Source organism: Saccopteryx bilineata, chromosome 2 (assembly GCF_036850765.1).
Source record: "Saccopteryx bilineata isolate mSacBil1 chromosome 2, mSacBil1_pri_phased_curated, whole genome shotgun sequence".
In the NCBI taxonomy this organism is placed as follows: domain Eukaryota; kingdom Metazoa; phylum Chordata; class Mammalia; order Chiroptera; family Emballonuridae; genus Saccopteryx; species Saccopteryx bilineata.
In genome coordinates this window covers 5522652-5533500 of record NC_089491.1, presented here as the reverse complement: position 1 = coordinate 5533500, position 10849 = coordinate 5522652, and the positions used below count along the sequence as shown (strand labels likewise).

The window sequence follows — 10849 nt, the reverse complement described above, 5'->3', positions numbered from 1 at the left end:
CTGCAGTCCTGAAGTCCCCACTGGGGTGTCTGGCCTCCCCTGAAGCCAGCGCCTGGGTGCTGCTAGGGACACAGCAGAGGTCTGGGCAGAGAGGGTCCTGCCCTCAGATCTCAGGTCCAAGGAGACAGACATTAAGCGAATGACAGCTTAAATCACCACCCAGCTGCCTCTGCAAATGCCGGGGAGTGGGCACACACCTGGAGCCCATCCCAAGGCCAACCCGCCCCTTCTCCCAGGGGTTCCCCTGAAAGTCCTCACAGACTTGGGAGGCTCCAGGCCTTGGCACTCAGCTGTCCAGCTGGTGCTCACCACAGCGACACACCTCACACCTCTGCTGTCACCTCCTCTTGCTCCTGCAGGGCTGCTCCCACTCTCCCTGGGGAATGTTCCCAGGTGCCTGTGCCCAGGCAGCTGCAGTGGGACAGGTGTACCGTGGGGCGTGCCGGGCCATTCCAGTGATGGAGCGTGTCACTCCAATGCCGTGTGTTTGTTTTAACATATGTTACAATACACACGGGGGTGGCTGCTCGTGGGGGTACAGGGTTTCCTGATGGAGTGTAGAAAATGTTCTGGAATTAGATAGTGGTGATGGCCGCATAACTCTGCAGAGACACTAAAAGCCATTGAATTGTGCATTTTAACATGGCGATTAGAGCTCAAAGAGAAACCTTGAAACCTCACCTCGAGCCACAACCCACCCCCTCTCCAGACATGAAGGGCCTCCTCAGTCCTTGTGATTTAAATGAATGTTATTCCTTAGAATGCAATTATGTTAGGTATCCCAAATCTAAAACACTGGGTGAGTGTGAAGGTAAATAGTAGGTTAATGACAGTAGTAGTAATAATGTGGATCTAAGCTCCTTGAGCTGGTGGTGGGGAGCGTGTGGCTGCGCTTGGGACCGTTGGGAGCTGGGGCCCGGAGCTCTTTCGGGAGTCATGTCCTGAGCACAGCATCTGGCAACACTGACCTCCGAGGGCAGTTTTGGGAGTTGTCCTGGCTCTCCTGGTACATGGAACTGAACCCTATGCCTGCTCACAGCTCACCTTGACCCAGAACAGTGACCGGGTCCCAGGGCGTCCCCTACAGGAAAAGTCCACATCTCCATAAGACCCATCCTGGTGGCCACACATCCTGTGTCTTCCTGCTCCTTGACCTCGTCCACTCTCAATGTACTGACCCCCCTCCAACCCGAGCCTGTGAGCTGACCTGGGCGTGCCAGGCGAGGGAGATGAGCTGGCCATCTATCTGGGGAAGGCCCACTCCCCCGGTCTCCCAGTCCAGGATGGTGGGGGGGGGGGGCAGGCCACCTCTGCGGGCGGGGCTCTCACCTAACCAGTGCTCCCCGGTGAGCCTGCCGAAGCCGTCCCGGTAGGCCTCCCAGCCTCGAAAGAAGTTCACCGAGCCGTCCTCCCGCCGCTGAAAAACCTGCAACGGGAAGGGAGGCTAGCGAGCTGCCACCAGCCCCCCAGGCCCCTCCGTCCCCACATCTGTTTCTCTGTCCCACCTGCCCCCCTTCTGTCACCTGTCTGCTTGGGAGGGCAGGGACTGGGCCTCCCATTTTCCTCAGCAGCTCCCAGCATGGGGCCTGGGGCAGAGCTGGGATTCTGGAGTGTGGTGGCCCCAGGTGGGACTAGCTGAATGTCCCCAGGCCTCTTAAGATTTCTTCCCCGCAGGAAGAAATTGTGGGGTGGGGCGGGGCGGAGGAGACCCAGCTTCCAGGCCACCTCTGCTGCCTCACCGGGGGACCCTGAACCCGTCCAGTCCCTGCTTGGGCCTCAGTCTCCCAACTAGTCAAATAAGAGGGGTAGGCAAGGGTCCTAGTATCCTTCCCAGCTCAAAACCAAACTGGACAAAACCCCATTCTGGAGTTTTTGTACACCAAGGACACGAACACACATGCACATCCAGGCTTGGCCTCCAGAGCTCCCGCTCATCAAACACCTTTGCCAGCCCCCCACCCATAAAACAGCCCAGGCAGGGGTCCGTGGGCGCCTGGGAAACCGGAGCTCCAGCACCTCCCCCAGGAGCGCGGGAGGGTGCGGGTCGGCAGCAGCCTGCGGGCTGTGACTTGGGTGCCGACGAGCAGCCCAGCCGCCTCTGTTCGTCGTTTAATAACATGCCTGGTTTGGGAGTCAGGAATCCCATCGGTTAAATTGCTTTGAAATAAGTACCACGCTGGTCCCGGCCGGAGGTGCCCAGAGTGTTCACCAGATCCGCTGACAATCCCGTTCCCGCTCGCCCCCGCCCCGCGTTTTTCTGTTTAACAAGCCTTTTCCTCCCCATTTGCCGAGGCAGCACCACCGGCCGCCGCCGCCTCCATCTGGACCGTGCGCGCTGCTGGCGCTCTGGCCGCGGCTCTGGCGGCCGGCCGGTGTCATGACTCAGCAGCCCGACGCCAGCCGCCCGCAGCCGCCCCGGTGTGGGCCCTCCCGCGGGGGCTCGCGCCTGTCCCCGGGGCCGCTCTGACGTCGGGCAGCGGGAGGAAGGAGACCCCTCTTTCCCTGGCTCCGCGACCTGAAACCTCACCCGGCGCTGAAATGGGAACGCGGGCAGAAAGGGCCGGCGCGGCGGCAGCAGGGAATTCGATCAGGCTGGGAAGATCTGAGAGGAGCGGGAGCGTATTGACAGCTGCGGATTGCGACCCCGAGCACGCCCGCCCGCCCGCTGCCCGCCGCCCGCCCCCGGAAAGGCCTAATCCTGGCAGGAGCTCAGGCGCTCCCCCGAGGAGCAGGCAGCCTGTGTCTGTTGGGGCGGGGGATGGGCTGGGGCAGGAAGCTGGGGGTGGGGTGGGCACTGGTTAGGGACCTGGGCTCCAGAGTGCAGGGGAGTCGCTCCGTCCTCTGAACCTTGGTTGTCTCATCTGTGGAATGGGGATCCTAACAGCACCCCCCCCCCAGGCGGTAGCCATCCACTGATGATAATCTCAGGGCGGGCCTGGCACAGCCGGTCCTCGGTTAATGCCAGCTGGAGACAGCCCGGAGGCACAGGCTAGGCCATGGCACGGGTCTCCTCTCCTCCCCTTTCTTCTCAGCTCCTGCCCTTCCTTCCAGACCTGGGCCCTGTACCCTCTACGCCCTGAGCCGTCCCATCCGGGCCTGCCCCAGGCCTCTTTCTTTCCCTCAGACGTTTCCCTCAGCACCTCTGTACCACGTGCCCGCTGGGGAGACTGAGTCAGGGCCCTCAGGACAGAGGAACAGGGGAAGAGGCCTGGGCTCAGGGGACCCCCACCCAGAGGGGAAGCAGCACTGATCTGGGTGAGGAGGGAGGGACTCTGGGATGGGCTTGGAGGGGGGACAGGGTACGGGGTCCAATGTTTACCCACTGTGTGGCCGGGCAAGACACTTGTCCCTCACCCACTGAGAAGCCTCAGCTAGGAGTAAATTAAGGCACAGTGGCTGCTACCATTATTGCCATTGTTATTGTTTTCCTGTCACTACTATTAGGAAGTAGAAATTGGGGGTGCCAAGCTTCAGGCACGGGCAGGGGCAGGGCACAAAGCCCAAACAATGTGCCCACTGGGATGGACGGGCAGAGCGGCCGAGACCAGCTGGTGTCGAGAGCTAACCACAGCCGCTGCTCAGACAGGAGTCCTTCTTACCCCAACCCCCAGAGCCAAGGTTCTGTGTCCCCTGGCCCCCTCCTCCTTACTGTAGACAGAAGCTCGGACACTGGCCAGAGGCAGGCCACTGCAAGCGGCAAGGTGGGCAGTCGTGCCCTGAACCTAAGGCCCGGAAGAGCACCTGAAGGCCATTGTCCTACCACCCATGTCCACAGGCATGTTTGCCAGTGTTCGCCGTGAACCGGAACGTCCACTCGCTGGGCTGGGCCGGGCCGCTGTGTCTCCTTGCCAGCCCTCGCCTGCCAAGAGCTGGCCTGTCAGCCCACTGTCCTTGGCCCTCTCTTCCTACTGCCTTCCGGGCCTGGGCGCCCGTCACAGGCACGACCCCTCCCCAGGGGCCTGGTGCATGATCAGTGGGGGTGAGCGCATGTCTGGGGGCCCTGGACGCCCCGCCTGTCTCCCCCACCTGGGACAGGGCACAGCAGTCAGATCAGCGCGGCGGGCGTTCCTGACAATGTGGTTGGAGTCGACACCCCCTCAGAAGCCACAGCAGTTTTCTGCCAACATGGCCCCTTTAACCCGCGTGGTGACAAACTGCAGCCCCCCCCAAGGGGTTGAAACGTGCCTATGACATGGTTTTGCAGAAATGGCTCCAGACTTGTCACCTCAGGGAAGTGCACTTTACACGGTGACATACATTCACAGGTGTCTCTCCTTGAAACAGAAGCTTCCTAAAATGACCCCTGCCCTTCCTGAGAGGGATGGGCTCTAGCATTTCCTATCCTGTCTTATTCCATTCTTTAAAAACAGTGCTGAGCACAGCCCATTGAATTGATTTCACTGCCTGCCAACACATCACAACCTGTGGCCAACACTTCCCACAGGCTGTCCTTATTATCCCTTGGCGCAAACCCCAAGTGGCCAGGCGCGCTGGGTACGGGCTCAGATCTCAGACTTGGAACCCTGGCCTCGCTCTGGAGCCTGTGACAGCGCCATGTGCCAGCAAGTTCAAGTGCGAGCGCAGGCTGCCGCAGATCGGCCGCCGGGTCCCCGGTGTGCGGGGAAGTTTTCCCTGACTCCAAAGCTCAGGGTAGCCTGCACCCGCGGCTTCAGGTTTGTGGAAACCAGCTGGATTTCAGGGACACGAGATGGCAGGGTGCCACCATGCCCAAGGCCTCCACTACAGAGCGAGGGCCGGCCAGGAAGGCCGAACAGAGCGGGAAGTGAGTAGGGAATTCGTGCCTACTTCCCCCTTCCCTGCCCACCCACAGGACATAAATCCGGCTTAAGGGGAAAAGGAGAAGGGAAACAAAATAATGGCATTAATTTCGAGGCTAAAATATTCATCGGTCCAGCTCCTGGGGCATTACCGCCGTCGCGTTCTGGCTGGGAAGCAATTGATGGCGACGCGCGCACGGCCGCCGCGGCTGCCGCTTGGGCAGGTGCCACGAGTGGGAAGACAGACAGAGCCTGTTTTCTTGGTGCGGATTATTTCAAACCAGCTGCCCGGTGCGTCTTCCAAGCACAGCCGAGGGGGCCCAGACTCGGGAGCTGGGCCCACATGCTCCCACAGATGGCGCTCCGTGGTTTCAAAGGAAGCAGGACGGCCCTCCGGGGCGACGGGCAGGAGGAAGCGTGGCCGGCTGTCCCCCGTTCGTCAAACAGGCTCCAGGGAGCCATCTCACGCTCCGCAGGTCCGGCTCCTGCCAGGGTCCCATTCCCAGACCCGCCTGTCCGACCTGCTCCCAGTTGGCCTCCGTGCCTCCCAGGACCACCGCCCTCCTCAGCACAGACGGTCCCAAAGGGAAGGGTCCGCACTCCGCTCCTGCCTCTCATCGGGCAGATGAGAAAACAAAGGTTTGGAGAGGGGAGGCGAGCTCTGCAGAGCGGAGGCACCCCAAGGCTGGGGTGCGGGGGCTCGCTGAGGCCGTATAAGGGGGACTGGCGATGCACAAGTACAAAGACAGAGGGGTGACCTGTGGCTGAGGGGACTGAACATTGCTCCCCCACACCTGGGAGCCCACCTGGCCCACATCACAGCTGACCCAGGCCAGCCCACACTCCACAGTGGACTTGCGTCCTGGGCTGGCGCCTGGAGACCCGAACCTCTGTCCGGACTCCACTCAGCAGACGCTGTGGCCATCGAAGTCTCAGCTGTGTCTCTATAAAACTAAAGGTTGCTGCCTCAGGCCCTGTGTGCTGTCCCTGGGCTCACAGGGGTGACTCTGGCCCTTGGACAGCTCATAGCCCCAGGAGACATGGTTGAACAAGCCAGCAGTTACGGGGCAGAGCTACCTGGATCATGGCAGGTTCAATCTTTGTGCCTCAATTTCCTCGTCTGCAAACAGGAGATTATAACAGCCTTTGCCCACAAGGATTTGGTGCTGGTTACGTGTGCCGTGTGCCGGTTGATACATAGCATTCCGTAACGGTAACAGTTGTGGTTAAATCTGCTGGGAGCACTGGGGAAGATGAGCCATCACTGGAGTTGGGTGAGTGGTCCAGGAAAGCTTCCAGGAGGAAGAGGTGCCCAGTTAAACTGTTGATTGAGAAGGGCCTTGACAGGTAGAGCTGCTGTGGCCCAAAGAATGGAGGCTGGGTGGGTCCAGACCCTACAAGATGGGGAGGGGTTGTCTCTGCCACCTCAGAAGGGTCCTGAGGAGGCAGCGTCTGGGATTTTTCCTGGACTCTGATGGAGCCGCTGTGGAAACCAGGTACTGGCAGGGCAGTGTTGGTGGTGTGGCAGGGGCCGCCAGCCTCCGATTCTGGGGGGAGGCAGGGAAGGTTGTGGCAGAGGCCGAATCTTGTTTCTGGAGACCAAAGAACTGGGATGTGTGAGTGGAGGCAGCTCTTCCAAGGCAGCCCTTGGGGAGGCCCTGCCCGCTTTCCTGGGACGCAGCCACTCCTTAAATCCTGTCCAGACACCTCTAGGCATTGTTGGCCAAAGCACGAGTTCTAGAAAACCCCGGTTTTTCCACTCACAGGCCGTGTGGCCTCAGAGAAGCCACAACACTTCTGAGCCTCAGTTTCCCTCTCTATATAAAGGCACCGTCAGCAACCCCTTTGTTACTCTGCAGGGCTGCGGCAAAGATGCGGCAACATTAGCGCGTCAACCAGGCGGCACACAGTAGGTCCAACCATCTTAGTCTCCCTCCCCTCCTGAACCAGCTGCTGAGCTCAATGGGCGCCCGCCGTGTCTTTGACTGAAAACGGCGCCCCCCCAGGCACGGCTCCCCACCCACGTTTCCCGCCCTAGCAGCCAGTGCCGGGTACACGTCGCTCAGCACCATTTATCAGCTGTCAAAACACTGGCCACGACTTCACGGGCATTACTCCGGCTACCTTCAAAGTCCAAAATCTCCAGACCGCTCTGGACAGAGGCAGGTCGGTTGGTCAAGGGAAGGGGGGGTGGTTGTCACCACCGTGGTCATTATTAACATGCGCAGGCTCTGAGGACTCCCCACAACAGTGGCCGTCAGTGCCAAGCCAGCTGTGCGGCCTGAGGACACAGGAGCTCACTGATGTCACAGCAGGCCTCCCTGCCACCACACCCTCTGGGACAAGGAGGGCTGACCGCAGCCGCAACCCTCAACCCTCCGCAGGGAGGCGCTGTCACCCCCCCCCCCTGTACTCTGCAGTCCCGGGTCTCAGGCTGGGGGCTGGGCCAGGATCCGCCCGAGTGGTGAGGGAGCATTTCATCTCTGCCTGAGCCGATCCCACTTCTGGCTGGACTCCGCAGGCTGGTGGCTCCTTTGATGTTTTCTAAGCCAGGGAAGGATTTGCCTCCCCGCCTGGGGAGCTCAGGTAGAGGGGAATGGGGCGCTGCGAGGAGGGGAGGGTTTATCCCTTAGCGGAGCCAATTAGGGGTGTATCTGAGCCAGTGACCCTGCAGCAAGCAGGACGCCTGGCAGAGTGCAGTCACCATGCAGAAGGGGTTTTAGGCCACTTGGCTCATGGCATTGGGGGCCACTGGCTGCACTGGGGACCTGTGTAGGGGTGTGGAGCAGGGTTGATTCTACTTCAGGCCTCTGTGGTGAGGGGTGCTGAGCTGGACCCGAGTTCTGTGACCCCAACTGGTAATTTCACAAAGTGGAGGGTTTGGCAATCGCGTCTGCATGGCAGGGCCCCTACAGCAGATCTCGGTGGGGCAGACTGTGCCATGCCTCAGGGCAGAGAGGCAGGTGGTGGGGGCACCCCCCCAAGTAGGACCCTCCTTCGGACCACCCAAACCACTTCTGAACCCAACGCAGGCACCCATCCCGACCCTGCCCCAGAGAGGGGGGCCTTAACGATCAGCGTGACCCTGTGTGGCCTGGGGCACGGTGGCTTTCGGTGAGGTGAGCGTGGCGAGAAGGCTTGGGCTCAGCTAGGGCCAGCGGCCAGCGGCCGGATCGCTAAAAGGCCACCTTGAGGTGTGTGTCCAGCTGCGGCGGTGGCCTCCCCAGCCCAAGGAGGCCTTCATTCCTGGCCTCATTCCCATGTGGCGGCTCCCACTTTGAGGCAAGGACTCAGAGCCTGTGGAATTCACGCTCCCCACACCTGCTGTCCCCCTTGAGCCCACATTCTGGGTCATTCTCTCCCTGGGGAAATCCCACGGGTGGCCGGAGCCCCCCTGCCCTCCAAAGAAAGCCCAACCCCCATGTGTCCACACAACATGCGACCTCGCCCCTGTCCGCCCCCATCTTGTCCCGGGCCCCGCCAGCTCCATCGACCAGCTGCACAGGGTCAGCACGGTCCCAGAACGAGGTTCCCCATCTCCCGGCTCAACTCTGCACCTGCGTTCCCTTTGCCTGGAACGTGTTCTCACCTCACCCCCAGCATTTGCGCCCACACCTGGGAACCTCTCTTGGCCACCCCGGGCTGGGTTGGGGCTCTCTGGGCTCCCCCAAGCCCCCCAGTCCCATGGCTGACTTGTCCAGCTCCCGGCCAGGCCGGGACCTTGCTCTGGCCAGTGTGACCGTCAGTTCCACAGCCGTGCGTGAGGCTGGGCCTCAGAAGCCTGGGTGTGTGTGCTCCAGACAGGCCGCTCATTTGCTGGGTGCCCTTGGGCCAATCTCATGCCCGCTCCGAAGCTGCCCAGACAGCCTCCAGGGGTTGGCAGGGTCCTGGAGCTGTGCAGGGCAGGGCAGCGGTATATAGACTGTAACGTACCCCTGAGGCGGGCAGGGCTGCTGAGCCCTGTCCTCGCCCCCACCTGCCCCTGGTAAATGGTCTCAGTCGGAGTGTCTGGCCCCAGGCGCCCTGTCCACCAGGGAGAGCCATCCAAGGTCAGCACCCGAGGCCCAGTAGTCTGGACATGGCACCTAACGAGGACAGACGGTATTGGCAGTGGGGGAGTCCCCGGCAAACAACAATTGAGTTTCTGCGCCATTCGGTGTGGCAGGGAGGTGATCCTGACAGACGCCCAGAGGTATCGGGGAAAGGATTGCTTCTGACGGGGCCCAAATGGATATTAACGTTTATGGGCTGTGCAAGCACTTCTCAGCAGAGCTGGGCCTTTCTTCCTGGGCTGGGGTGGGTGTCTGGGTAACCCGCCCACCTCGTCCACTCCCCTCTGCTCACCCTGGAGCCCCGTCCCCAGGAATGGCCCGCCTCCTGGCCCATGTCTGAGCGATGTCCCAGGAGACTGACTTCGGTGCCCCCTCCGAGGGAAGACGCATGGCTCGGGTCAGCTCTCGATCTTCCATTAAATCTGTGCTAACCCTTAACTCTGATTTTTGGGTTCTGCCTGGTAGTTGGTGCTGTTCTTTCCGCCGAGGGCATCCCAGAGGCAAACACCATAACTCAGCTGTTCTGAGTCAGGGAAGCAAAAGTGCTTGGAGCCCCCCGAGGCGGATCCAGTGCAGTTAAAAGCTCTCCTCTGGAGCCTGCGCAGAGGTTGAGAGGTCCGTCCGTCTGTCTGGGCCTGCGCGGAGTCTCTGTGCTCTCACACCTCTGGCCCCTAACGGCAGACCCGCCCTCCTCCGGCACACACACCGTGCCCCCACCCGCCCGCCTCCCTGGGGCACCGCTGGGGCACTGGGGTTCTCACCACGTGACCCCTAGCCGGGCCTGGGGGGCTCTGTTTCTGGTTGTGTGGCCCTCAGCTGGTTCCCCAAACCGCCCCCCACACACACACACCGGCCTCCCTCTGCTTAAATCAGCCACTTTCTGATGCAGGTGGGTAGCCCCATTTCACAGCTGAGAAAACTGAGGCTCTGAGAGCTTCAGTAACTCATCCCAGATCCTACACCAGGCCTGTGCATGGATGTCGGAGCCCACGGTATACCCGCCGCGCTCTCCGCCTCCCTGGCCGCCCCAGCCCTGCCCCTGCCTGTCCGGGCCTCTCACGGTTCCCACGTCCCACCCAGGCAGGGGGCAAAGGCGCGAGGCGGCCAGGGAGGCACCGGCACCCCGCCAGGGGACCGGCGGGGTCTCACCTCCAGCAGCCACGCTGCCCCTTCCATCTCCTGCACACACCACGAGGATGACGCGACAGACGGTCAGCGTCCACGCGAGGATGACGCGGAAGACGGTCAGCGTCCACGCGAGGATGACGCGACAGACGGTCAGCGTCCACGCGAGGATGACGCGGAAGACGGTCAGCGTCCACGCGAGGATGACGCGACAGACGGTCAGCGTCCACGCGAGGATGACGCGACAGACGGTCAGCGTCCACGCGAGGATGACGCGGAAGACGGTCAGCGTCCACGCGAGGATGACGCGACAGACGGTCAGCGTCCACGCGAGGATGACGCGGAAGACGGTCAGCGTCCACGCGAGGATGACGCGGAAGACGGTCAGCGTCCACGCGAGGATGACGCGACAGACGGTCAGCGTCCACGCGAGGATGACGCGACAGACGGTCAGCGTCCACGCGAGGATGACGCGGAAGACGGTCAGCGTCCACGCGAGGATGACGCGACAGACGGTCAGCGTCCACGCGAGGATGACGCGACAGACGGTCAGCGTCCACGCGAGGATGACGCGGAAGACGGTCAGCGTCCACACATGCCAGATTTTGAACTCACATCAGCGACAGGCTCCCCGTTTCCTCCCATGGCCTGACCCCCAATGTGCCCGCCTTGCCCTGGAGCCGCTGCTCCGGGAGGACTCGCCCTCAGGAAGTGCAAGGTGGCTCCACAGACAGGCCACAGGTACCGGGTCTGGTGTCTGCTCCCAAGTGGCCCCCGAGGGTCAGCTCACACCTCCACTGGCCCCCCCGTGTGCAGGTGTCTGTTGGTGTGGAGCCCCCTGGTGAGATGACAGGCAGGTGAGTGTGGGCCAGGGGGCACCAGGCGGGGCTGGGC

General features: G+C 61.9%; 1 protein-coding gene across 1 annotated transcript in view; it reads right to left on the bottom strand.

The window, feature by feature from the left end:
- The window catches only part of FIBCD1 (fibrinogen C domain containing 1), a 29786-nt gene that overhangs the window by 6905 nt on the left and 12032 nt on the right, over positions 1-10849 (bottom strand). Inside the window, exon 5 of the mRNA XM_066255935.1 lies at positions 1330-1426. Within this exon, the coding sequence (XP_066112032.1) occupies positions 1330-1426 (97 nt within the window). The remainder of the gene's footprint in view (positions 1-1329; positions 1427-10849) is intronic.